General features: G+C 41.2%; 9 protein-coding genes across 11 annotated transcripts; 4 read left to right on the forward strand and 5 right to left on the reverse strand.

Moving 5' to 3' along the window:
• Positions 1–208: 208 nt before the first annotated feature.
• On the forward strand, positions 209–1486 carry LOC124193896 (cuticle protein 18.7-like). The gene is made up of 2 exons (XM_046587883.1): positions 209–301; positions 379–1486. The coding sequence occupies exons 1-2, from the start codon at positions 290–292 to the stop codon at positions 1285–1287; spliced, it is 921 nt and encodes a 306-aa protein (XP_046443839.1). The 5' UTR covers positions 209–289; the 3' UTR covers positions 1288–1486.
• A 926-nt stretch (positions 1487–2412) lies between these two features.
• On the forward strand, positions 2413–4271 carry LOC124195100 (annexin A4-like). The gene is made up of 8 exons (XM_046589588.1): positions 2413–2548; positions 2624–2797; positions 2892–3096; positions 3206–3285; positions 3349–3421; positions 3505–3681; positions 3749–3930; positions 4027–4271. Exons 1-8 carry the CDS (start codon positions 2492–2494, stop codon positions 4075–4077), a joined length of 999 nt encoding a protein of 332 aa, XP_046445544.1. The 5' UTR covers positions 2413–2491; the 3' UTR covers positions 4078–4271.
• Positions 4272–4483: 212 nt separating this feature from the next.
• On the reverse strand, positions 4484–6140 carry LOC124195099. Its single transcript, XM_046589587.1, has 3 exons — positions 5963–6140; positions 5166–5898; positions 4484–5090 (listed from the first exon to the last, which is right to left on the reverse strand). The coding sequence occupies exons 1-3, from the start codon at positions 6042–6044 to the stop codon at positions 4583–4585; spliced, it is 1323 nt and encodes a 440-aa protein (XP_046445543.1). The 5' UTR covers positions 6045–6140; the 3' UTR covers positions 4484–4582.
• Positions 6141–6596: 456 nt separating this feature from the next.
• Positions 6597–8574, reverse strand: LOC124195097 (putative zinc metalloproteinase C607.06c). Of its 2 annotated transcripts, XM_046589585.1 has the most exons (5): positions 7884–8570; positions 7655–7819; positions 7413–7579; positions 7159–7345; positions 6597–7075 (listed from the first exon to the last, which is right to left on the reverse strand). In XM_046589585.1, the coding sequence occupies exons 2-5, from the start codon at positions 7765–7767 to the stop codon at positions 6784–6786; spliced, it is 759 nt and encodes a 252-aa protein (XP_046445541.1). In that variant the 5' UTR covers positions 7768–7819; positions 7884–8570; the 3' UTR covers positions 6597–6783. The 2 variants fall into 2 exon arrangements, with proteins under 2 accessions (XP_046445541.1, XP_046445540.1); XM_046589584.1 differs by having other exon boundaries at positions 7655–8574.
• A 252-nt stretch (positions 8575–8826) lies between these two features.
• LOC124195098 (DDB1- and CUL4-associated factor 12 homolog) lies at positions 8827–11026 on the forward strand. The gene is made up of 7 exons (XM_046589586.1): positions 8827–9299; positions 9363–9456; positions 9534–9737; positions 9838–10101; positions 10164–10329; positions 10392–10540; positions 10616–11026. The coding sequence occupies exons 1-7, from the start codon at positions 8935–8937 to the stop codon at positions 10760–10762; spliced, it is 1389 nt and encodes a 462-aa protein (XP_046445542.1). The 5' UTR covers positions 8827–8934; the 3' UTR covers positions 10763–11026.
• A 4-nt stretch (positions 11027–11030) lies between these two features.
• On the reverse strand, positions 11031–12093 carry LOC124195101 (protein FAM169B-like). 2 transcript variants are annotated; one of them, XM_046589589.1, is made up of 4 exons: positions 11852–12093; positions 11485–11665; positions 11227–11403; positions 11031–11164 (listed from the first exon to the last, which is right to left on the reverse strand). In XM_046589589.1, exons 1-4 carry the CDS (start codon positions 11888–11890, stop codon positions 11046–11048), a joined length of 516 nt encoding a protein of 171 aa, XP_046445545.1. In that variant the 5' UTR covers positions 11891–12093; the 3' UTR covers positions 11031–11045. The 2 variants fall into 2 exon arrangements, with proteins under 2 accessions (XP_046445545.1, XP_046445546.1); XM_046589590.1 differs by having other exon boundaries at positions 11485–11660; positions 11852–12050.
• A 1087-nt stretch (positions 12094–13180) lies between these two features.
• On the forward strand, positions 13181–14162 carry LOC124193958. The gene is made up of 3 exons (XM_046587929.1): positions 13181–13493; positions 13566–13634; positions 13729–14162. The coding sequence occupies exons 1-3, from the start codon at positions 13181–13183 to the stop codon at positions 14160–14162; spliced, it is 816 nt and encodes a 271-aa protein (XP_046443885.1).
• A 2805-nt stretch (positions 14163–16967) lies between these two features.
• Positions 16968–18939, reverse strand: LOC124193648 (compound eye opsin BCRH2-like). The gene is made up of 5 exons (XM_046587570.1): positions 18508–18939; positions 18224–18433; positions 18123–18161; positions 17895–18063; positions 16968–17824 (listed from the first exon to the last, which is right to left on the reverse strand). Exons 1-5 carry the CDS (start codon positions 18716–18718, stop codon positions 17272–17274), a joined length of 1182 nt encoding a protein of 393 aa, XP_046443526.1. The 5' UTR covers positions 18719–18939; the 3' UTR covers positions 16968–17271.
• A 2862-nt stretch (positions 18940–21801) lies between these two features.
• Positions 21802–24018, reverse strand: LOC124193466 (compound eye opsin BCRH1-like). Its single transcript, XM_046587284.1, has 7 exons — positions 23758–24018; positions 23461–23691; positions 23187–23396; positions 23068–23122; positions 22843–22995; positions 22350–22773; positions 21802–22277 (listed from the first exon to the last, which is right to left on the reverse strand). The coding sequence occupies exons 2-7, from the start codon at positions 23645–23647 to the stop codon at positions 22152–22154; spliced, it is 1155 nt and encodes a 384-aa protein (XP_046443240.1). The 5' UTR covers positions 23648–23691; positions 23758–24018; the 3' UTR covers positions 21802–22151.
• Positions 24019–24785: the final 767 nt, after the last annotated feature.

A 24785-nucleotide genomic window follows, 5' to 3' on the forward strand; every position in this document is an offset into this window, starting at 1 on the left:
CCCCTTCCTACTTTCCTGCGGAAGCATCTAGAGCACAGCCACACCTTAACTGGATTTAGGAAAGAAAAGTAAAATGAGGAAGACGTACGTAATTCTACTAGTTCCTCTTTCTATAATGCGGAAGACCAAGATTATGTTTAAGGGTTTCCAACCTTGCTGGAAGGCACAGAACCGCGCACCACACCAAAAGGAACGAAACTGTTTCGCATAAAAGCTCCAACATGTCGCAAACCAAATCAATCCACTCTTCTCCCTCTTCGGCGCCCCAACAATTTTAAAGCGAATCGACATGAAGACCTCAGTAAGTCAATTATAATCAACTATATCGCATCTCCTAGAACGATTAACAGATGGAATTATTTGCAACATTTCCCAAAGGTTGTCGTCGTCGTCTTGATGGCCTGTGCCGCCGTCTCTGCCCAGATCCCTGCCGGTTGGAACTACAATCAAGACTACAATCCATTCCTTTACTACCCATTCACCGCACAACCAGCGCCCGTTCAAGAAACGGCCGAAGTAGCCGCCGCCCGTGCCGCTCACTTGGCAGCCCACACTTCCGCCGGAGGATCCAGCAGGGTGGTCGCCGTTCAACCTGTTCCTGTTGTTTGGGGACAACCAGCAGGTGCCGTTTTGGACACTCCCGAAGTTTGGGCCGCCAAAGTTGAACATTACCGCGCCCACTCGGCCGCCGCCGCTGCCAACGGAGTCGTCTCGACTCTTGCGCCTCTTCCGGTGGTCAGTTGGGGAGTCCCTCAGCCCGTCCAAGACACTCCCGAAGTAGCAGCTGCTCGTGCCGCCCACTTGGCAGCCCACGCCACCGCCCGCGGTAAAAGATCCGTCCAGCAGCAGGACACACCCGAAGTGATGGCCGCCACCCTCGAGCATTACCGGGCCTACAACGCCGCCACTGCAGCCAACGGAATCATGGCCTTCCTGCCCGCCAGATACGCCAACATGCCATTCGGTATGCCCCAACAGGTCCAGGAGACTCCCGAAGTGGCGGCAGCTCGTCGTGCTCATTTGGCAGCTCACGCTCACGCCGCCGCCCAAGTAGCGAAAGTGGTGGTTCTCGTTCAGCCGCTTCCATCAGCAGTGGTCGTTGCCAATCAGCAACTCGCCAACTCTGTTGCTGCTGCTACAAATGGAGTCATTGCGACTCTGCCTAATATCCTTCCTTTGGCAAACTGGAATGCTCCCCCTCATCCCGTCCAGGACACCCCCAAAGTTCATGCCGCTAAAATGGCCTTTTTCCGCGCATTTCACGAAGCCACCGTTCGGTCTGGTTAAATTTCCCATTACTATCCATATATAACCAAAAAACACTCACTTTTAATTACTTCAATCAAACTAACATACCTGATGATCATCAATGCCATTTTTTTTTAAATAGCTTTTCCACATGAACATCCCATGTGATGTCATATTACATCCTCTTATTTAGCCATATTATATCTCAAGAAATATAAATAATTTTGTTGTCAACATACTTTTATCGTTTTCCCATTTTTTCTTACGAATTCGTCTTTATGAATAACGTAGGAATACAACGTATTGTATTTGCTCATTTTCGTTTGATACAATTGCTTTGGTAACCCAATTTAGACTTAACATGCACACTACTATGTTTAAACTTCGGTATAGTATTCTCACAAATTCTTCGTGCGCATGCAGATTATCCAAAACGTGCGCACTTGTACCGCCGTTATATAATAACACTAGAACAAGGATATTACTTAATGTATACTACGAAGTGTTAAATATTGTAACTATTTACAATAACTACAAATCCTGTACAAATCAGCGACATTTTTCCTAAATTAACTTTATGTTTATACCTCCGAAGATAAACCAAGAGAAGCTGTCGCGTAACCGCGTAACCATAAAATTCGATTCTGCCACAAGACACTTGCTTCGTCAGGAGACAGCAGTAGTGTGTTGAAATTATTACCGTGTTATTACACACGGCGGCGTTGCATAAAACCTGTTCCTAATTTCCACGGCAATAATAGCCACCATTTAGATTCTGTTTTATGTCTGGCTTTAGTGGACGAGACGTATTGCTGCAATTGGCTCGCATAATGTTTTGTAATAAAACAACGCGGGAAAGACAAGCAGCCGAAGCAGCCTATAGTTAGTAGTGAAATAAACGTTAGATTAAAATCACCAGACGTATTTATCAAACGTATAAAACTACTAGCCTACTATATATCCGTATTACCATACTACCGCATTCTACTTATTATATGTAGATACATAAATGTTCGACGCAAACGCAACTGTGCAATAAAAGGCGGCGCGCTTCAACATATAATGGCATCGTATAAACGAACCATCTCCAGCTAAAGCAATATACGTTTGCGATAAAATAATGTGACACAATACGACGACGAAGGGAATGGGCGATTTGCTTAATCAACGTTAATCGAGTATAAAAGAAATACTCCATCGCAGTAGGTAGCCGTTACAGGATTTTCCCCGCCCAACTCCAGTCATGAGGATTTTACTCATTTCCTTCATTTTGTCGTCTGCTGGGATTGTCTTCGGTCAAGTAAAATCAATGCGCGAGAGGATTACTAATTTTAATGAGTCTATTGTTCAATTGAGTGTTGATTTCCCAATGTAGGATTTACCCACTTTAGTGCCGGTTGACCCCTTCGATCCAAATGGAGACGCCGCTCGACTATTCGACGCCATCGACGGATGGGGAACCGACGAGGATAAGATCGTCAGCGTCCTTTGCTATCGAGTTGCATCCCAACGTGACGCAATCACGACTACTTACAACAGTCAACATGGTGTAATAAAGATTGAAAATTTTAATTAAATAGCATCAGCATCGCTTATTAGCCTGAACTTGACTTGAACATATTTTTTTATGATTTTTAAATCAGAGTTTAGCTGACGATCTCAAGTCTGATTTGTCCGGAAGCTTTCAGACTCTAGCGATCATGCTCACGCACAGTATGGTCAAATTTTTGTCCATCGAATTGTACGAGACAATGGCTCGGTCAGGAACGGACGAGACTTCGCTAACTGAAATCGTTATGAGTCGGTCTAATGCGGAGCTGGCGGAAGTCAGATCGTTTTACGTCGATTGTAAGTATCATCAGCCGACTAAAACTTAAGTGCTTTATTGGTGGTCTTAATGCCCACAAATTTGTACTGGAAATGTCTAGACTGGTTGTTTTGTTCCATTTATTTGTAGTTTATGGCCATTCGCTTGTGTCAGATATCGAGAGCGATACATGCTGCGCCTATCAACAGCTTATTATTCAAATGGCAGAGGTATGTTGAAACTGATTAGTAATAAATGTAATAAACCGTATCCCACTTCCGACATTATTGTAGGGGCAAAGGGACGAAAGCAACGTAGTGAACATGACATTAGTTCAAGAAGATGTTGTGGCTTTGTACGAAGCAGGTACATTCGCTAAGAAATTATTATTTTACTAATATGTAGCTCTTTGTTACTAATTCAAGAAAATGTTTGGTTACTGTAATTAGGCCCGGCGATAGAAGAAACCGACGAGGTTGTTTACGTCAACATTTTTTCCCTGCGCAACTTTGTCCACCTCAACGAAGTCGCCATTCTTTACGAGGCCACTTACGAAACTTCACTTACCACCGTTGTGACAACCGAGTTCACCGGAAACGAAATTGCAAATGCGCTCGTCTCCATTTGTAAGATTAACTTTTCCAACCTAAGAAATATTTTATGAAATGTACAAAAATTTGCTTTTACAATAAGTGCAATATAGTCGAGACAAGGCCAGGTACTTTTCTGAGAGATTTCACGCATCTATTGCGGGAGCAGGAACCGCCGACCGCGATCTGATGCGACTCACAGTCAGTCGCTGCGAGACCGATCTCGGAAACATTAAAAGTGCTTACCAGACCGTTTATGGTGAATCACTCAGTAACGCTGTATCTGTGAGTATATTTTTTTATAAATTGGCGATACAATATTTTCAAAATTATTATTTAAATGTGTTTATATCAATTAATTCGTCTGTTTGTGAACAACAGAAAGATACGTCTGGGTCCTACCGCACAGCTTTACTGGCCTTGATAGGCTAAAAGACACGCCCGCGCCCATGGCCAAATTATTTGTCTCAAGGAAATTGGTTTCACTTCGCTTGATGTAGTTAACTTTATGGCAATATATCCCTTGTTTTAGAAAGGCATAAGTATATCCATTCCTCATAACCTGTACTGCACCTAGTTATGTGGGTTGGAATCGTCCAAGTAAAGAGAAAAATAAAACGAAAAAACAAAATTAATCATCCTTTAATTGCCTCGTGAAATACCGGTAATGAACTCAAGAAATAATTTAAAAAAAATTGCTTTCAATGTATGGTTTTTCAACACACGTCTCATTCAAAAATTAGTCGCAGGAACATTTCTTGATAGCGAATTAGCGATTCAACTTACAGTCATTTTCTCATTGAAAAGAACTCGTAAAAAGTAAAGAATGGCCAAAGAATGCTTATCACAAGTTTATATGTCATCATGTTCGTAATCTAGTAACATCTAAAAGGCAGATAACTACGTATACACTTATACAGCACTACGCTGCACTACCCTATGCATGCAAAGATCGATACGCAAAAAGACACACCAGAGTAACGACACTGATATAAGCGTTCGTGATTATGGAGCTGGCAGCGTTGACACCGAAAAGAGGAACGTCCAAGTCTGGAGCGTAAGCAATAGCCTTGTGCAAATCAGCAGCCGAGCAGCAGAATGTGTAACCTTTGGAAATTTCGGTTAACTCTGGAAGGGCTGCCTTCACCCAAGGAATCTGATCACAAACGTCGGGGCAGATGATGTCTTCCGATTTCACCGGGTTCAAATAAGGACTGTTGATGCCAATAACTGCGGTGGCAGTATTCGAGATGGGCTCATGAATAAGTTTCCAGTAGTATTTCGGTGCCGGGATTAAGCCGTTGTTACTTCCGTCAAAGGCCAAATAAATGTTTTTCGGAACGCCTTTGATGTCGACCAAAGTCATGACGGAAAATGTTCCAGTGTAAATCGTCAAATCCACTTGGCGAGCAAAGGCCTCGTTGCGGATACCTTCCTCCAGTAATCTACCACGTTCAAAATCAATGATTGATTCATTTGAAATAATATTAAATGAGGACTATTCCGCGATCGCAAATTACCTCCAATTTCCACCGTTGAAGGTCTGGAATTGTGGCGCCGCATTCATAAAGTAGAAGCTAGCGCGTTGACTGTCGGCATCGATGAAATCTCCATTGGGAGCCAAATGCCCCCGCGACAAAAAGTATTGCGTTTTGGGCTTGATGTAAAAGGTAGCCAATTCTCTGGATCCCAAAATTTGAGCCAGCGTCTCGGTTTGTTTTGCTTGGGTGTACAGCTGGTTGACGTTCAGTCCGGGGTAATAACCGTCTTGGCTGAAGGTCGGCCGCTGACTTTTCCTATCGCCAGCGTTGGCTGAGCGGCCGTACACGGTGTTGTTGGAGTAGTAATTCAGAGCCAAGTCCTTATCGTGGCACATGTCGTAAAGCGAGATGAATTGATCGCCAAATTGATATCCGGTTTTAATCAAAGCGCCCTTTCCGTTTGCGCACGATCTCGGCTTCTCTACCAAAATTTCACTATTTACTTTCTTGCAACCTAGGGCAGCGTAGGGCAGCTCCGTCCCGTTGGTGAGTAGCAGATTTGAATTGGAATTGCAAGTCATCGGATTCTGCCCCAAATTGGTTGCTTTCATAACGTTCCCGGTGCCGAAACAGCTGACGGTCACTCTCTGACCTTCTGCCAGGCTGATGACTCTGGCGGTGCCCTGCATCACAGGCATTACAATTTTCAGATTTTCATCTACTATGTGAGGAGGATAAGTAGGGGAACTTGTGTCCAGGTTGAATTGGCACCCTGTCAACGCAATGAAATAATAATGGTCAATCGTTTGATTTGACAATATCTCATCTAAACTCACCTGCATTTTGTTGAGAATAGACGGGACGAACGCTCACCTGTGCCGATAAGAAAAGGAAGGCGAATTTCAAAGCAAGATCCATTTTCCTGCACCGGGGTGTAATTTATAATTCAACGGTCTTCAAAGATTTTGTCCCTTTTTGTCTCTAAAGAATCTGTTGTGGAAATGTTTACTCGCGCTTCATTTTTATTGCGTTTTATTTTGAGTCCAAGATAAAACGTTATCGCTTATTTTATCTATCTTTGTCCGCCGTGACCACATTGATAGAATTTCGAAGAGAGTTGTTTGCTTTGCACAGGTAGGATTGCACAAGTTCAATGGCGGGATCCAACAAACATTCACTATGCATGGAGTTATCATGCTGGGCGAGCGCAAACACATCAAAGGCAAGGACCATTTTGAAAGCCATTTTTATCAATGCGTTACCAAAGAAAAGTGAACTGAAAATTCCTTTTTTCATTGTTAAGTCAAAGTTTTTTTGTTTTTTGTTTTTTGTTTTTGTTTTTTTTTTCCGGCGCGGTAACATAGTCAATATTTGTGATGAAATTTGGAAATGTCATTATTGGAGGACTATTAAGGAATAATATAGCTTGTACTCTCAGCTTAAGTTTGCCAAAATAATTGAACTGAAAAGTAAGTCTTAGCCAATTTATATTTTAAATAGTAAAACTTCCACTAATAAATACTTTGAAATTGTATAACATGCATAGCAAAAAGTCAATAAAGTTGAAGCGATAAAAACAATTGGAAGCTCCAAAAGGGAAGAATGATAAATAATGAAATCGACCCACGGACGACTAGATAACCCCACGACTCATAAATCAAATTGACTGAGGGGGGATCAAGGACGCATTGAGATTCAGTTTGTGAGTTACAATCTTGCCTGTGACGTCCTGTATCAGCACAGAAGGCTGAATGACATCTTTCACGTCAAACAAGCTTAAACAATAGCGATGAATTTTGGTTGGATTTTTGGTAAAATCCCAGTATTTGACGAGGCGATCGTCCTCTGTGTGAAGCTCGATGAGGCGAAGTCCATTTGGAACCTTTACTTCTAGTCCAATGATTTGGACAGGGCCCTTGTCTTCCAGCTGACGACATTCTCTGAACCAACTGTTGGTTTAAAAAAAATAATAAAAAAAAAATAAACATGATTTTAGTATCATACAAAAACCAGATAGCATATCGTTATTTACGGATGGCCGGAGAGCAAAACAGCAGCCGATCGGTGGAAGTAGGCTTTTCCGTCTCGATCCCATTCTTTATATTCCTTATCGTTCCCCATTGACCGAAACCCAAAACTGACGGACGTGACTTTTGTTGGAGGTCGAGCACGAACGGAAATTTCTTGGCCACCACAGCAGGTTCTCCCCGTCGTTTCAACTGCGATATCAATGGATATAGAAAATAATTTTTTAGAATCTAGAATTGGATGACGGCGATAGTATACCTTTTTGTTGACGCCTGGGTTGAGGATTTCCAACGGTAAAGAAGAGATCGAGCTCTTCAAACCCTCTAGCCATAACTCCAAAATCTGAGTGGACTAGATCAAACACATGTCCCATTTCGTGCAGAGCTGCTCCTAGTGTCGTTGCATAACAGCCCCCTAAAGTTCCCCTATCATCAAAAGATGCAGAATATATTGGGGTTTATTTCAATTAATTAATCTACCATTATCAATCAGTTATTTACCTGAAACCACTGTCATCCAAAAGGGATGAGTCTATAGGAATGGGTCTTGTTAGACAAGATACTACACTGCTTACATCAGGAGCCCAGCTGTGTAAGCCTGATGAGCCAACCATTGCCAAATGCCCCCTTCCGCAGGCGACATAACCTTTGATTTCATTTGATTCCCTGAAATACTCGGTGCAACTAAGGAATGCTAAAACTTTGACCCCTTGAGCAAATATTCCTTTACCTAAGAGTTCCCTTGCAGTCATGCTCCAAATACCCTCGCTTGTGCAGGAGAAAAATTCTTCCTTGCTGTGTTGACTATAAAACACCTCACAGACTTCCTTCTCGTCTTGTGTAGAGATACTAAATGTCTTCCTTCCTAGACCTAACTCATAGAGCCTTTCAGTGACCAAACATTGCAATAGTTTAACACCTGTTAGAATTCTTTTGCAAGCTGACTCTGCTGAATTTGAACATGGTTTGACAGATTGAAATTCTCCCAACTCTCCCCTGGGCACAATATAGAGAAGCTTTAAAACTTTATCACATAGACTTGACTTCCTTTCCAGAGTTAAACTACACTGCCCTAAATGTAGATCATTATCATAAATAATATGGAGAAAATTGAGGCCTAATTTCAATTCGATAATGCACTTGAATCGACCTTCTTGGACGTTAAACTCAAACACCTCACTTGCTATTGAAACGGAGATTTTACTATTCAACAAGGCTTTACAACAATTTTCCTGGCAAGTTACTATCCCTTTCAAAAAGATAACTGAATGTTCAAAGGTTTCTCTAGAACCAACATTATCTAAACTAATGTCGACCGAGTGCATCGACATTTTACTAAAATCCCGAATAACGTGAAATCAACCGTTAAAACTGGCTGTCAGACTGCTGTCACGGAAAAGCAGACAATGTTTACTTCGTACATCCGTACTAGTATTAAGGCCACCAAGGTTATTCTTGACAAGCTATGCAGCGACATCTATTTTTTTTTATTTTCAATAATATTTTCATGAAAACTGAATAATGAAAGCAATACTGAGTCGTATGTGAAAATTATGAAATATATATTTCCTTTAATGGCTCCTGTTATAAGTAAAGCAAAAATTATGAGGTTACTCTATGAAAAGTAAATGATGTTAGAAGTAAAAGGTTTGGCCTTCATGTTTTAATGCCCCAATCAGCTGATAAGTTTCTCTCGACTGAACTGACAACTAGTCACAATAACAAAAAACAACGTCTGTTGTGTTTTGTATCTCTTTGGCTTATTCTGCGAGGACGGAATAATGGCACGAGTGGTGAAGAAAGCCGTTTACGGAACGTTACCAAGCAGTGTTCGAGTGCAGCAACCCTCACAAAGAGATTCTAGCAGAATTAATCCTGTGCAAAACAATATCAATTTGGATAGGGAAGATTCACAGTCAGAAAGCAGCTCTTCGTCTGGTAACAGTTCGGTCGAGTGCAGTCCAAGGCGAAGGGACGAATTCTTACGTTATGAAGATAGTGACGAAGAAGAAACGTATCCTACTTCTAGCAAAATCTCACACAGTTTTGTTGATCTGGTATCACAGCGCTCCCTGGGGCATGGTCACCCTGCTAGTGTTAATTGGGAATATGGAACAAGACATTTACTTACAAATGGAAATTTCAGGTTAATTTTTTTTCATTATTAGCACAATAAGATCATCAATACTCATTTGAGTGTTAATTTTAGGGAACATCAAATTCAGCTGGGCGAGATGAACAAAATCTTCTGCTCTCAGTGGCTTAACGGGCACCAGATTGTCTTTGGTTCAAAATGCAATAGGGTAAATCAATCATTCAAATAATTACTAATCCATTTAAATATTTTCAATAATTTTCCTGTGCCCCACTTGATTTCCAGTTATCGGTGTATGACCTCAATAAGAAGGAATTGTTTTCCATACCACTTTTGAGAAGCCTGCAGAACAGACAACCTGAAAGTCAATGTGGTATCCATGCGTTGGCTATCAACCCTTCCCAGACTGTTCTGGCCACAGGCGCAGAAAACACTAATGACATCGCCTTTTATTCGTTACCGACTTTTGATCCGCTCGCCATCGGAGAGGTATCTATTCATTCCTTTCTCTTTAGAAATACCCTGCGGGGTGTTTTTATTTACATATGGAGCACACTTACCATTTTTGTGCTAAATTGTGAACTTTTAGGGTGCGCACAGTGACTGGATGTTCGACCTTAAATGGCTGGATGACTGTTTCCTCGTTTCGGGCTCGAGAGACACGAAGATGGCCTTGTGGAAGCTGGAGGATGTGTATCATCCAACAGTGATTAATTTCAAAGCTCTGGCCGTCAAACGTTGCAAAACGGCAGAAAAAGTGCGGGCGTTGGCTTTCAATAAAAGGGACGTAGAAATCGCCGCTCTTAGTCTTAACGGCTACATTCATTTGTGGAAGGCTGATACTTTCAAACAAGTAAGTCTCCGTTTAATTAATTCCTATCGGAAAACTTGTAATATAACTTTGCAAATTTTTAGACGGGGTCACAAAAACTACACTACGGAATGGAGAACGTCTGTCTTGGATACCAAGAAGAGCGCAACCTGTACGCTGTCGGTTCCCGCTCTCACACGACCATATTGGACGCTCGCAGTCTTCAGCAAATCCAAAATAAAAATATAGCTTCTCTTTATCCTACTTGTGGTAACTTTCTCGAATTTTCAAACCTATCCTAATGTCATGTTACTAATATCGTGTTAAACTAGGCATCCGATCCGTCAGTTTTCGTGGGGACATTTTGACAATTGGGACGGGAACTGGATCGATCCTGTTCTACGATTTGCGGACTTCTAAGTACATGCTTTATAAAGATACGACTAGAGAAATTGTCTTTAAAACGAATACCGGCTGGGTGGTACGTATCAATCTGTACCATTTACTTGGACTAGTATAACAGATTTGTTGTTATCTATTCTGTGTTACGATGTAGGCAGCAGACGACTCCCCCCAGGTCATGGCACGTTACACACCTGCCATTTACACTCACTGCTACGATGGAAGTGGAACTAGGCTCTTTGCAGCTGGCGGACCATTGGCGGTTGAACGCCGAGGCAACTATGCAGCCGTCTGGAGTTGATTTCGAAATAAATGCCAAAACCGTGCCGTCGAGATCTCTTTACAAAATCATCTCACACAACACACGCGCCAGTCGATTTATTATTATTACCTTTCATTCTGTCTTGTTAACTCTATTCTCTTATTTCTCTTTTCTTTCATCCTATACTATTGAAGAATTTAGGGGAAAATTTTAGTACAATAACAGAGAACGTTGTTATATTGACATTAACTTATGAATTATCAAATTGTTGATTTGGTGAAAATAAAGCTGCTAACAAAGTGACGTATACGTTGCTTTTTCATCATATTTTTATTGCCAATGATAGCCACAGATTTAGTCTGTCACCTTCCTCGCCGCAATTTTCAACGGCCCAGAGTTTACTCCGATGCTGTGGGTTAGCTGTCAAAAATTTCTTCAAAACTTGAAAAGAAAGGATGTTCAAGTCATTTGCGGCTCATGTAACAGTAAAATTTCCACGTTACCTGATTCGAGAGAAACAGAAATAGGTTGACTGAAACCAACATCTTGACCAGGAAAGTGTACATTTACTAGATCGTCTATCATTGCAGTTCCCCATCCTTGTTTTCTGTAAGCCTTGGAGATGAAAATACCATCCAAAATTGGCATTTCAAATGGGGGACCTCCATCTTCTTGTAAACCTTAAATTAGCAAAGAACACAGGGAAAAATATGAATAACAGCAGAGATTGGGATGATGAAGGAATAACAAATTAAAGAAACCTTTCAGTCTGACGATATAGAATCCAATTGCATCTTGATTTATTAAAAGCAACTTAACAAGGGTTTGCTTTTTTGGAGGGCATTTGTACAAAGTCTCCCTTTGAGAAATATCTGGTGGTTCATCAGACTTATGAAATGCAATGAGACTTTGGAGCTTTCTCCAGTCTTCTTCCGTTCTACACTATCAACATCACATAGGGGGTAAGCAAAAATGTAATAATGAAATGTGAATATGATTAAATGAAAACAAAAAAAATTACAAATCTATTTAGCCAAATAATCAAAACTCTCTTTGTTTTTAGTATTGGCCTAATCAGAGACTATGTACCTCTTGAATCATGTAAATGTTTATATTGACATTACCTACCTGGACCCATCCATTGTCCTGCTTCACATCTGTAGTCATATTCTATGGATCTCTCGTGCGATCGGGACCAATTAATTAACAATGAAAACTTACAGCCAAAATTTATGTTGCAAAACCAATATAGCTGACAAAAAAAAAAAAAAAAAAAATCAGATTAGAACTGACGATTTGACGACGGATAAAATCTTGATCTAAACAATAACAAAACAAAAGCAGACTACATTGTCAATAAGTCAGTTGCCGAACTGTTATATGCTGAGATCGAAGCGGAAGCGCAAAATAAAATTATGATTATTGTCCATTGATCGTCACAGTCTTGTCTCTTTTTCGAATCTCCAAATGAATTCGAAGTTTAAAAAAAATTCTTTTCTTGGGCTTCGTTTCATTTTTGATTCGAGATTCTAAATTTTGACGATTTTCTCATATAAATTTGGCTGAAATTCGTCTGAGATATTTTACTAAATAATTCCATCGCTCCACATGTATAGATAGGCCCGTTTCACAATTTTTATAGATCAATAATTCTAACATTTGATACAAGACATTGATGAAAAGATATTCAAAGAAAATTTACACGAGCTTCTCTTTTACATATGTCAGGTTTACACTGTCTGTTCCTAGTTGACAATATGTCAGCTAGTGCACAGGATCAGACACAGGACTTTTTCAAGTAGGACCGTCTTACACACAACAAAACCCCATAATCGAAAGGACAGCTACCAAAAATAGACACAAATACGTGTGAATTGGAGTGGCGTGCCTGAGGATCGAGACAGCGGGGTTTCTTCGGTCTTTTAATCGGCTTTTCGGGTCTGCTTCTGTAATTTGTATTCAATGACCTTTATATGGTAAATCGCCACGAAGAATCCGTAGAAGCCCAGACGGCTTAAAAGCACGTGCTTATTATCTGTTGCGCACTTTTTCTTTTAGTTAAAGGTTACGAACTCAACGTCGTCCTACTCCGTGAACCCCACCACACGTGTATAATATTCACGTTTGGCAGTGGAAGTCGAACGTCCGTAATAAACAAAAATTCCTCACCCCCACATACCGGTCTGCGTGTTTTGAAAGTTAAAAAAAAAAGGAATTTAATCTTTGTTTTTCTCTTTTCGAAAACATCTTCAGGTTGGCAGATCCTCAGTTTAGCGCTGAACCCCTCCCTACCTTGCCGCTCCGAAATCGTTCCTCTCTAGCTGACTCTACCTTTTTTCCTCAAGCGATCTATTAGGTTATGACCAATTCAATATGTTTGATATTGTCCAGTTTATAATCAACTAATTTTCTTACAGATTTCAGTACTCGAATTTGAGTTCAGTTTTTCCTGGAAAGATGGCGTTCGTGACGAGTAAAGTGCGCTTGCATTTGCTTTGTGCATCGGTAGAGCTTCTAATAAGCTTACTACTTTCTTCAATGACCGTTGCCACTTGTCTTGGCGACGGCAAGCAGCAATGGGATTCCAAAAGTGTTTGGGACTCGACGACCCCAACCTCCTTGGCAGCGGAAATGAATGTCACTCGACAAATATTAGTCAGCCCAAGGAAACCTCAACATTTGGATGAAATGGCGACCGCCCATCGGCAAATCGATGGACCTAACGACGGCATCGCAACGGAGAAACAACCGAATTTGAATTTTGCATCGAGTATATTTTACTGCCAACAAGCAACTAAACGCAAATTATACAAAATTCGTCCTGTAATTTTTTTTTAATCAGGGAAAATGATCGGCTTGGCGAATTTGACCAGTAATGCTTCACTGATCGAATCCAATAAAAAACCAATCGGTAAGAATAACAATTTTACACAAATTTAATTATTCACTAATTCCACTGATTTTTTTTTTCTTTAATGCGACCGGACATGATGCTTTGCATGAAGCTTTGCCAAACATGATGCTAGGAACAGATCCGTCGAAAAAGTCTCACATCATTTTCAGCGCCTACACCGAGCATCCGACTCCGAAGAATTCGAGCGTCACCTACACCAAGACGAATGCAACCGATGGCAATCCGGTGGATGCGCCCAGCGGAGTGTACACGGCTCTAAAGCCAGGCCTGTACGGTTTCATCTTTCATGCATTGACCAACGATTTGAACCATGTTTTACCCACCGTCGAGTTGCGAGTCAACGGCGTCGCTGCAGCCACAGCCGCTGCTTTTAACGGCGGCACTTATAAGGCTCTCACACTGATCGCCGGCGCTAGACTGAACCGAGGCGATCACGTCTCCGTCTTCGTCGTTGACGGTCCGCTCTTTCATAGTAAAAAAGGCAGCAATCACCGAGCTTCATTTGCGGGAACACTCATGATCTAAATAAATTTGAAATTGATATCCGTTCATTGGGTTTTTCGAAAATAAAATTTTCATTCATGTTAATACTCGTCAGTACCAGTCGTACCAGTCTGAATAATTTCAAGTGTAAATTTTAACTTGAATTTTTTTTTTAATCAACCAAAAGGAGAATAATGGATGAGGGACAAAAAGAGGGTTCTTGTTCAGGTCATTAAGTTTGACTGCCAATATCAATAACACCCCAGTGACAGTAACAGTCCACATCAACAGGGGAACTAAATCATCAATCTGTTGACCTACCTCAAAAATGTTAAAATACGTTGCTTCCCCAATGTTTTTACGCTTTCTATTTCTACCTGAAGAAATTAAGGTCACTGAAAAAAGGGCATCGATGATTGGCGGATGCGATAAAAACTAACTTCTCTTCTTCTCCTATATATCGATCCTGACCTTTCTCCTTTTTTTTTTCTTTCCTTTGTCGCTGGCATAAGGCGGAGATGGCATCAACCAGTGACCGAGTGGCCTAGCAACAACTCACACGTTATAGAGTATGGGTCAAAGTGCTTTTTAGCGACATTTTAAAGTGCTAAGACAGATTTATTGGGCTTCTTTAAAAAGGATCATCGTTCAAATGTACCCGACACTGTTCACGCTCTGGGCCTGAGACGCGAATTTCTAGTTCCAAATTTAAGGATTACTTCCGCGTGAATTGCTGCAGCACTGGCCGTACGCATTGTTTAGTTTCTGTTATTTTTAGAGTTCTTTGGCAAATAAAATAAGAATCCCAAGTGAAATGTGTGCAACATATAGACTACGCGTAGCCAATTAAAGGATACATAATCCCTTGGAAGTTTCGCGAAGTTCAACGGGGATGAATATTAGACTAATTACTATGGAGCGCAAGCGGACAGTTGCCAACGTCCTACTGACCTTGTCCTTTTTCCTGCTGCCGTCACGTTGCTGTTGCGACGCGGATGTAGAGCGCCAAGTCAAGGAAATTCAAAACAACCAAACTGCTGCCGGAATAATCTTACCTACCAAGTCGAGGGAAATGTCAGGTTAGTATTTTGGAACATCATCAGAAAAATCTAAGTTGTTAATATACTTCTGTATATAGGATATAGGAAATCTATCCATATCTGTATATAGGAAATGGCAATCCGTCTGAAAATTTGAAATCTGATGAGTGGATGAGTGACAATTACATTGGTACAGTATTTCGGTTTGAGACCAGCATTAATCCCCATTAACCCAACAAAGCAATATGACTTTTGATTTTAGGGACGATATTAGGGACGGCAGCACTGCTGGAAATCGAATCGTCCACCAACAAATCCTTATATAGAGATAAAAAAACTTACGGGATTATCTCCAATGTTTACACCAAACTAGCGCTTAAGGAAGATTCCAAAGTCACGCCCGAATATAGTAATACCGACTATCAGAATGTGGTGGATTTAACTACTGGGGTCTTTATCACCACGACCGGCGGTCCGTATCTGATCAATTTCCGGGGCGTCAACGTCGGCAGCCGTTCTATGATCAAAAATTCTGGGACTTCGATTGCTCTACTCCTCATCAACGGAATTGTCCGAGCCACATCGTACAGCGATCCCGGTGAGCGGAACATCGGCACCATTTCGGCCGTCGTGAATCTTCATCACGGCGATCGGGTCCACATTTTCGTTTCGGGGGCGGGGCCTTTCTTCAATAATGCCACTGACGACTATGATAATTATTACACTCAATTCTCTGGCGTCCCACTAAAATTAAATAAATAATCGAGTTTTTCTTTTTCAGGGTTTTGTACACTTTGCACGCCTTCTTTTAAACGTGCGTATTTTTTCAATAATAATACAGACCTGAAAAGCTTTGGCCGAAGAAACTTATTTGGATTCAAACGAAGAGCAGATTTGATAAAGAAAAAAAACTTGCGATTCGGTAAGCTTTTTATCGTGAATTGGCTATATACGTAGGTATTATACATCTTTGAAGAGACTCGAAGCCAAACAAAATAGGAAAAATCCCAGTTCCCATATCGGTCCAGTTTTCCAGTGTCGTACAAAAAAGAGAGAGGCAAATACGCCGTTGCCTTTGTGATGTTTTTTGTAGGTAAATATAAGGGTCCCAACTAATCGGAACTGCGTCGGGTTTCCTTGAAGTATTATAGACGTGAACTTTGTGTTATTTCTCACTTGGTTTTTCTTTGCTTACCTTACCTGTGCTGGTTATTGCTGGGCGATATGACTATATGGCTTCGGCAGCAGCAGCGCTCTACAGCAGGCTACGCCGGGCTACGACACGGATCGTTCGCAGCGGTGGTTGGGTATAAAACTGAAGGTAACATGTGTTGTACTTGTTATTACAGCATCCCAACACGCAGTTTAGTGCAAAACCCGGCAAAACCCGTAAAACAGGAGATTCTTTCGGTTAGATTTCCACCGCGGGCATCAATTCAATTGTTAAATAATTATTTGGTTTCAAATAAAGACTTGATCAATCGATTATCGATTTGAATCAATCGTTTGTGGAGAAAGTGAATGCCAGTGAATCAAACATATCTGGCTCTTTTTCTCATGCAGCGCTCAACAAAGGAAGAAGCCCTATTATATAATGTCTGTATTGTTCGACTAGCATATCGATCGCGTGGCAATACTCGAGCTTGACCAGTTTGATTCCAACACTTATCTTTTTGTTAGGCTTCAAACCATTGCTATGTTTACCTTAAATGTGGCTGAAAAGCGCATCACAGGATTCACAGCTAAAGAATGTAAACGGCTACCATCAAAATGCCGGCATAACTGTAGGAGTGATGACTTATTGCAGTTGTCAGATTGCCAGATTGTTTAATATTCGAATTAATGTAGGGTCGACTACAAAACAATACACCTAGGGGGTACACACACAGGGAATTGAAGAAGCGGACAGGGCGGAAATAATAATGCGCATGAAAGAGAATGACTCTGTCATCACAGCAGTCATAAAATGAAACACTGGGCTTTTAAATTGTCATTCCAATATGCAATAATCATGTTGTTTATTGCACCGTCGTCAAAGTAAATCTAAACGTTAAAGGGGAAGTTTGCGAGTCGAGCGGATTAATCGAGCGGAGTAGATCGGTTTCGTTATTTCATTCGGAGGAAGTTTCGGTTTTGATGGAAGTGACGGCCGAACTGGAGTCGCCGTTTCGGCCTCGGACCGTTTTGCGTTCGTCGACCATGATGCACAGCCAAGGGTAGAGCTCCTTGAGGCACTCGCGGTACTTTGGATGAGACAAGGCGTAGATGACCGGGTTGTAGAGGGCCGACGTCTTGGCGCAAATGATGGGCAGCTCGGACATGAGCGGCGTGACGAACGACGCATCGTACCACGTACCCACCATGGCGATGGTCGTGAACGGAGCCCAGGCGAAGATCCACAGCAGAATGTTGACGACGGCCACTTTGGCGGCCCGGATCTCGGCCGAAACGGCCAACTCCTGTTCCTTGTTGATGCTCCTGAGCGAAGTGACGTTCATCTTCTTGGCCTGACCCCGCAGCTCCTCTTCGTGGTTGAAAACGGCCTTGACGATGAAGAAATAACAGCCGATAATGACGATAATGGGGCCGGCGAACTGGAAGAAGCACGACGCCAGGATGTAGCTCTTGTGGTTCATTGTGGTCGTGTAAGAGTCGAACGAACACCTTTCGATCGATCAAAAAAACTTTTATAAAACAAAAATCCGCCAGGAGTGCGATGGAATCAACTTATTACGTTCCGAGCATTCCGTCCAGGGCATAGAGACCCCAGCCGACGAGCGGCGCCAGGGCCCAGCCGAATGCCCACAACCAGTTGAATAAAATAAGCAGAGATACTTTGGCGTAAGTCAGAGGCTTGCCACTGAATCCCTTGACGATGACGTTGTAACGATCCCAGCTAATGACTATTTTGAGAAAATGTGTATTTACAAGTGAAATTTGAATACTTATAAATTGAACTTACTGGTTAACGTTGTAATTTGGCTGTATCCAAAAAACGCTCCTGTCATATTTAATAGAACGAAAATTAAGCAAAAATTCGTGATTAAATAAAATTTTAATTACCGCAGAATGAGTGGATCTGACACCCAATGTGACCAAACTGCCAAGGTCCTCCCAGGAAGAAATTGTAGACGGATTCCGGAATCAGACTGAGCATCAGCATGAGATCAGAGACGGCCAAATTGATGACTAGCATGTTAGCTGGGGTACGAAGACATTTAAAGTTGCTGAAAATCTTCAACACCATCACGTTGCCACAGATCGCCATGCTACCTGCAAATTGTCATTATTAGTTGATAGGAATCATAATAATAGGAACATCAATTTGAATTTGATCACGTATATACCCATGACAAGATAGTAGAGACCAAAGAAGTAAGCCCATAGCGGATGAACGGCCTTTTGGGTCTCCCAGTGGGGATGGAGAAGAGGCTTGACGTAATCGGGAGCGAATACGGAGACGGTGAATGAGTCTGGCACGCTCCACGGGTCGAAAGATTTTTGGCCCTGGGTGAAGGCGGCAGGCGCCAGCGTTTCATTGATCGCCGATGATGACATGTCGATGGCCTCAAATTTACCCGGCAGCAAACAGCAGCGCTCGGGCTCGATCCGCTCTTCTCGAAAGTCAACGGACTGTCAAAATTGCAACTTCAGACTGCGGTAGGATATTTGTTGTTGTTGTTGTTGTTTATTTTTTTTGTTTAAAGCACCGGAGAGATATTAAAAATGATGGTGTGTATCGAACAGAGGTTTCTGCTCGTCTCCAATGCTCGCCGCCCCATGTCCGCCATCTCCCTTTATATACTGTACGTATTTAGCAGAGCATTCCACTAATTAACAGCCGCGAGATCAAGGTTTCGATTGTTAGCGCATAATTGGATTGCAGGGCGGTTACAATCAGGTTGTGATATGTGTGGACGCATAAAGCTTTGTCAGTTTTCTTTTGCTTCTTGATGGTCAACCCACTCGTGTTCTGCAGGGAATCCCAAGGTTATATACATAAAACCAACACGGCTCTGTTCCCGCCCGTTTTAAACGAAACTGCAAGACAAGGGCGGTCCTTCGTCCGCGTGTTACACTTCGTGACGATGTTGAGCTTCCCTTGGTTACTTATTATCAACAACGACAAAGAAAAGCCGAATATTGTTGTTTTCCAAAAAGATTGCAATTGCCTATACCAGCCAGTTAGATACAATTACAGGAGTGGACGTAAACGCACTTAATGAGATCAATTATAGATGGCATCAGCTGATGAACTTTTACTAACAAATGAGAAAAAAGAAAGGAAAATTATAGTTTATCGCGAGTTTGAAATAACAGAGTCTGGAGGCGACTGGAGGTTTCGCCATTTTTATGAAAAGGAAAATTGGGCTGGACGAGGTTTCCCATACTTTGTCTTGTTTTCACTTAAAGAGCGGAAGGTAATTCGAACTCCGGCAGGCAGCGACAGCAACACACTCATCATCGACCCAGGTCTGCATTTCTATGATTTTCCCCCTTCCATATGAGAAAATTTAGCCATGACATTTTTTTCTGGTCAAATGTCTGCATTTTCTCGTTTTTTTATTTAAGAAAATATTTCTGAAATTTCTTATTATTCTAGATTTCTGGGCTGTTTTCCGAATTTTCCGTACGAATGAACCAACGTAAAAGAATAAATTATACCCATCGGCAGTGTCACATTTGTCACAATTTCTTCGAGAATAACCTCTCCAACGGGCTTTCATAGGCATTACATAATAGGCAGTTAGGCAAATGTTTGAATTCCATTTCTGCCTTTATTGTTCGCATTTGCTTTCCATACATGATTTTCTATAAATCCTCCAGTCGATCCTCCACCCATCTTATTAAACGGTTGACAACTGACTTACTTGCGGGTGTTTTTGTTCTCAGCTTGGACAAAGCAATCCCTGCAATCCAGTTACGCGTAGGGAGTGTTAACAGATATTGGTGGTCAATGGGGCGTGCGGTAAACCCAACTGGGATGATCTTTCGTGGCTTCCCTCGATCGCATTTGACATTCAATTGCAGCGGCGTCCTGTTGTCGCAATCTAAGCCTTTAAAGGGGCGGAGGAAATTGGTAAGAGCCTTCAGTCTATTTTGTGCTCATTAGTGGATTGGAAACTCGAACTGGTGACAATTTGGAAGATGGATAAAAACGGAAACTCATCATTTAGAATTAGGAATCCAGTAAGGTAAGGTGGATTGTAAGGATTATTGATCCTCTCCCCTCACATCGCGTTTCCCTTTTCCGCAACTTCAGCTTCCCTTAGCAATCTATAACTAGACATCTAGAACAATCCCGACTCTGCCGAGTCAGACCCATCACTCACCTTATTATCACCCATAGGCCTATGTATTTCTATTACCCTCCTGTCAAACCTTTCGGGGTACCTTTTCCCCTCATGCAATTTCCCCCAATGACCGTGTAATTTGGAGCCATCTCCAAATTACACCGGCTACACCACTGGTATATAACCCAGCAGCCACGACATCCTCGCCTGCAGTAGTAGGGCAGTAGCATCAGCAGTAGCAGCAGCATCAACAGCAGCAGCAGTCGCTCGTCGACCACTCCGCGGTCTCCTCCGCCAACAGCCGCTGTTCTCCCTCGCCGTTCTCCCTTTCTGCTCTCCCTCTCTATCCTCCCTCATCATTCTCCTCTCTCTATTCTTCCTCTCTATTCTCCCTCTCGGTTTCCCCCACTCTCTTTCAGTGTCTCAGTGTATGTGTGCAGCTCTCAATACAATACAACAACAAGATCTGTTCACTACATGGATAGACGAAATTTCCTTCTCCTTTTTTTCATAAAGGAATAATAAATTAATACCGTAGTGAGATCACTAATAATTATTTTCTAATTATTAATCTATTTCTATTAAGCTACGGTTATCTTGTGAATCTTTTTCTCTCAGTGTTTTGGAACTAATTGCTTTCTTTACAGCATAGTAGTGAGAAATTTTTAAAATAAATATCATTTTTCATGCATAGATTCTTGGTTAAACGTTATATAGTGCTAGCATAAATTTCCCACTTGATTTGTCAGAAAAGATGATCTAGCATTTTTGCAAAGAACGAAATTTTTCACGCTAAACCTTAAGTTGAATGTTAATGCTAGTATAAATTAACCGTTTACCGTTTACTCCTATTTACGCTTGAATCGGGATGATTATTTTTTTAAAGAAAAAATTAATTAAAGCTCAAATTTTGATACAAACGTTAGTGTATGCATAATTTATTGTCCCATTGAAATAGGAAAAGATAGCAATATAGCATACAGACTTTGCAGCAATCATGCATGTCTCACTGATGCTCATTTCACTATTTTTTCACGTAAAGAGTAGGTTTGTCTACATCTAAATTGAATTTTTCAATTGCGCGTTGAAAATGAAACGAAGGGAGAGATTCTCTAGTGTAAATGTAGACAAACCTACGTAAACAAAACGGTAAAAAAGCACCAGTCAGATATAATTGCACCCAGCACGACTGTATACGTAAAAAAATTAATAAAAATTCGCTCGGTTTTAATTGTTCTTAGTTGTTTGATACAAAAAAATAATTTTATATCGCAAAGGAAGAACTGTCAAACCAAAAGAAAATTGAACGAAATTGAACAAAATTAAAATGACACAAGCTGAGGCTCTTTTTTGCATGCTGGCTGGGTAAATGTGTATTTCTCATAGTGCTATAATAATATGTTCATTTAAATACAGTACTGGGCGTAATTAATATACCGATTTTATTAACGGGTTCTTAATTCTTATTAATAGGTCTTAAATCTATCGTAGTAGGTGAATTTAGATTTAACAATATATGCAGGACCTAAGTTGTTTATGAGGTTGAGAGATGATCGGAAATAAATTTTTCTAACATGAATTCAAATTCGAATTCAGGAATTATTCACTTCCTGTGTCCAGTGTAAACGTCGTGTGAGAAGAGCGCATATGTCTGTTCAGAGAAGAGTTTTGAAAACATTTTCGGTACTCTCGGTCCGTCAACCCTGGGTTGTTCCGGAAGCTTCCGTTTTAGTCGAGTTAGTCGATTGATCGTCGCCGCCGTGTCTGCCGCTTTTTTTGGTCTCAACAACAATACACAGCCATGGATAGAGTTCTTTCAAGCACTGCACATGGAATAAATATAATAAAATATGAATAAAATTTCTCTGATTAATTTCAGTCAACGCAACTTTTACCTCTCGATATTTAGGGTGCGATAGGGCGTAGATGATGGGATTGTAAACGCAGGAAGTCTTCGCCAAAATAACGGGGAGTTCGCAAATCAAAGGAGTGATCTTGGAAGTGTCTCCCCAGGTGCCCAGCATGCAAACAACGGTGAACGGAGTCCAGGCCAATACCCAAAGCGTCACGTTAATGCAAGCGACTTTAGCAATGCGGATTTCAGCCGAAACAGCCTGCTGGTCGCTGTTGCTCCTCAGCGAAGTGACGTTCATCTTTTTGGCTTGCTGACGCAATTCATCTTCGTGGTGGAAAACAGCACGGACGATGAAATAGTAGCAGCTGATGATGATGATGACGGGAATGACGTAGATAGCAAGGGTAGTGGCCAGAATGTGGGTCTTGTTGTTCATATCGGTGGTTACACCATCGAAAGAGCACCTTGTTATATATTTACAATGACGGTATAGTCTAGAATAGTCTGTCTGCGAAAATAATAATTTTTCTTACGTTCCCAGCATCCCGTCCATGGCGAAGTAGCCCCATCCAACTAGTGGACACACAGACCAACCAAAGGACCACAACCAGCTCAAAATGATAAGTGACGATGCCTTTCCAAAAGTCAACGGGGCAGCGTTGAATCCTTTGACGATGACGTTGTACCTATTCAGGGGATCGGATTGAATTCAATTTAATAGTTCAATTATTACGAGATAATAATTTTGATTAATATACCGATCCCACGAAATGAGAACCAGAGTCGTAATTTGGCTGTATCCACACAAGGCACCTGATGTAAATAAATTTAAGTAATTTGGATTTGATAAGTCGATCAAATTTGATAAAAATTATACCGCAAAAGGCGTGAATCTGGCAACCTAAATCGCCAAAACGCCACGGTCCTCCAGTGAAAAAGTTGTAGCATGCCTCAGGTAGAAGAGTGATCATCAAAAGGAAATCGGAAACTGCCAGGTTCATCACGAGCATATTGGCCGGTGTTCTCAATGCCGGAAAGCTTCCCAAGATTCTCAGTACCATGAAGTTTCCAGAAGTAGCCATCACGCCTGCAATATATTAACAAGTTGCGGGGATATTTAGAAAGATTCAGATTTTTTAACTTCAACTTACCAATGACCAAATAGAGGATTCCGAATAGATAGTAGATCATTGGGTGCGGAGCTTTCTGGGTTTGCCAATGCGGATGAAGGAAACTGCGGATCTCTTCCGGCGCGAAGGCGTAGACGGTGAAAGAGTCGGGAAGTACCCATGGGTTGAACGGCTGCTGCTGAGCCATTGCGGTCACGTTAGTCGCCATAATTATCTGCTAGAAAGGGTTTGTCGTTCGAAAGAAAACTAAACCTGAAAAAGTTCAATAAATTCATTCAAAGACTAATGGAGACAAAACAGTTATAGGTTAAGAATTACTTTGAAGTTGATGCAAAAAGTAGTTGATATTATTTTAAACTGATGGACTGAAATAGCAGAGAAATAGACTGGATGCCTGTTGTTAGGTTAGGTATTGCAGTGAATGCAGTGGACCGCTTGCTGTCACAACTGGATGGACTTGCTGGCAGCTTCGACTTTGCAGCAACTTGAGGTGACTGCCGGCAAAGTACTGACCAACAAAGTTGCCGTCTCTTTTATGTGACTTAAACCTCCGTTGTTACTGGTCTAGTCTGCAGCAGTGATGGAAAGAAATCTCTTTTTTTAAATTACGGTAAGTCATTGGGTTTTAAACAGTGTATACATTGCATATGTGATAATTGGATCGCCCAATTTGCAAATCCACTTATTTATGAACTTTTGATGGTTGTTTGTCCTTTCGTCGGTTAAAGATTAGACACTTAGGATGCGCACGTCTTTGAAAAGCTCGCTGTCTTCTTTCAATTGGATTAAAACATCCACTAACATTTGAAAAGGTTGGTTTGTTTTAACACATAGGTACGATTCATCACACCGTCTAAAAACATGTCATTGCGCATTAATGCTAATCAGTAAAAGGTCACTTACCAATTTCAGAGTTGATATATACGGGATGGATGATTCTTTACACCTTCAGTTCTCTTCCATCCGTACGTTAGTTCAATGTGAATCTTAATGAGGCACGTTACCCCAATCATTAGAGAGTAGAAAAGTCAATAAGCAATTTTCTATAACTTTCTACTGATACTTCAAAAATCTTAACAATTAGGTGAGTGTGAGTTCATAAGGTTTTACAATATCGCTTTTTCGGTATAGAAATTGACTTTTTCATCTGTGTTAACGTGAATTTTCAACTAGTCAACACTGTTGTCCTCGGTTTGTACCACATATTGGGCCATTATTCTAAACTCATTCATAGAAAATCACTCTAAATTTTATTTCGTCATAATGGGCCAGTATATAATTAATAATAGTAGAATTGATATTTTAACGATCATGTATTTCACTTAACCAACGTGAATTGAATAACT

Source organism: Daphnia pulex, chromosome 5, assembly GCF_021134715.1.
Source record: "Daphnia pulex isolate KAP4 chromosome 5, ASM2113471v1".
NCBI lineage: Eukaryota > Metazoa > Arthropoda > Branchiopoda > Diplostraca > Daphniidae > Daphnia > Daphnia pulex.

Excerpts from the sequence above, each read along its gene's own strand:
- LOC124195100 (XM_046589588.1), top strand. The coding sequence starts at position 2,492 with ATGAGGATTTTACTCATTTCCTTCATTTTGTCGTCTGCTGGGATTGTC. Across the intron at positions 3,097-3,205 it reads CAGATCGTTTTACGTCGATT|TTTATGGCCATTCGCTTGTG; the intron begins GTAAGTATCATC and ends ATTTATTTGTAG. Across the intron at positions 3,286-3,348 it reads TTATTATTCAAATGGCAGAG|GGGCAAAGGGACGAAAGCAA; the intron begins GTATGTTGAAAC and ends ACATTATTGTAG.
- LOC124193958 (XM_046587929.1), top strand. The coding sequence starts at position 13,181 with ATGGCGTTCGTGACGAGTAAAGTGCGCTTGCATTTGCTTTGTGCATCG. Across the intron at positions 13,494-13,565 it reads GAATTTGAATTTTGCATCGA|GGAAAATGATCGGCTTGGCG; the intron begins GTATATTTTACT and ends TTTTTTAATCAG. Across the intron at positions 13,635-13,728 it reads ATCCAATAAAAAACCAATCG|CTTTGCCAAACATGATGCTA; the intron begins GTAAGAATAACA and ends CTTTGCATGAAG.
- LOC124193648 (XM_046587570.1), bottom strand. The coding sequence starts at position 18,718 with ATGTCATCATCGGCGATCAATGAAACGCTGGCGCCTGCCGCCTTCACC. Across the intron at positions 18,434-18,507 it reads TCTCTACTATCTTGTCATGG|GTAGCATGGCGATCTGTGGC; the intron begins GTATATACGTGA and ends GACAATTTGCAG. Across the intron at positions 18,162-18,223 it reads TCAGATCCACTCATTCTGCG|GAGCGTTTTTTGGATACAGC; the intron begins GTAATTAAAATT and ends TAAATATGACAG.
- LOC124195099 (XM_046589587.1), bottom strand. The coding sequence starts at position 6,044 with ATGGATCTTGCTTTGAAATTCGCCTTCCTTTTCTTATCGGCACAGGTG. Across the intron at positions 5,899-5,962 it reads CTATTCTCAACAAAATGCAG|GGTGCCAATTCAACCTGGAC; the intron begins GTGAGTTTAGAT and ends TTGCGTTGACAG. Across the intron at positions 5,091-5,165 it reads TTCAACGGTGGAAATTGGAG|ATTACTGGAGGAAGGTATCC; the intron begins GTAATTTGCGAT and ends TGAACGTGGTAG.
- LOC124195098 (XM_046589586.1), top strand. The coding sequence starts at position 8,935 with ATGGCACGAGTGGTGAAGAAAGCCGTTTACGGAACGTTACCAAGCAGT. Across the intron at positions 10,102-10,163 it reads AGGCTGATACTTTCAAACAA|ACGGGGTCACAAAAACTACA; the intron begins GTAAGTCTCCGT and ends GCAAATTTTTAG. Across the intron at positions 10,541-10,615 it reads AAACGAATACCGGCTGGGTG|GCAGCAGACGACTCCCCCCA; the intron begins GTACGTATCAAT and ends GTTACGATGTAG.
- LOC124195097 (XM_046589584.1), bottom strand. The coding sequence starts at position 8,484 with ATGTCGATGCACTCGGTCGACATTAGTTTAGATAATGTTGGTTCTAGA. Across the intron at positions 7,580-7,654 it reads TTGGATGACAGTGGTTTCAG|GGGAACTTTAGGGGGCTGTT; the intron begins GTAAATAACTGA and ends TTTTGATGATAG. Across the intron at positions 7,076-7,158 it reads GTTTTGCTCTCCGGCCATCC|TTGGTTCAGAGAATGTCGTC; the intron begins GTAAATAACGAT and ends TTAAACCAACAG.
- LOC124193466 (XM_046587284.1), bottom strand. The coding sequence starts at position 23,647 with ATGGCGACTAACGTGACCGCAATGGCTCAGCAGCAGCCGTTCAACCCA. Across the intron at positions 23,123-23,186 it reads CCAGATTCACGCCTTTTGCG|GTGCCTTGTGTGGATACAGC; the intron begins GTATAATTTTTA and ends TATTTACATCAG. Across the intron at positions 22,278-22,349 it reads CGCACCCTAAATATCGAGAG|TGCTTGAAAGAACTCTATCC; the intron begins GTAAAAGTTGCG and ends TTCCATGTGCAG.
- LOC124195101 (XM_046589589.1), bottom strand. The coding sequence starts at position 11,890 with ATGACTACAGATGTGAAGCAGGACAATGGATGGGTCCAG. Across the intron at positions 11,666-11,851 it reads AGGACAATGGATGGGTCCAG|TGTAGAACGGAAGAAGACTG; the intron begins GTAGGTAATGTC and ends TGATGTTGATAG. Across the intron at positions 11,165-11,226 it reads TTCTGTTTCTCTCGAATCAG|TTTTGAAGAAATTTTTGACA; the intron begins GTAACGTGGAAA and ends TTTCTTTTCAAG.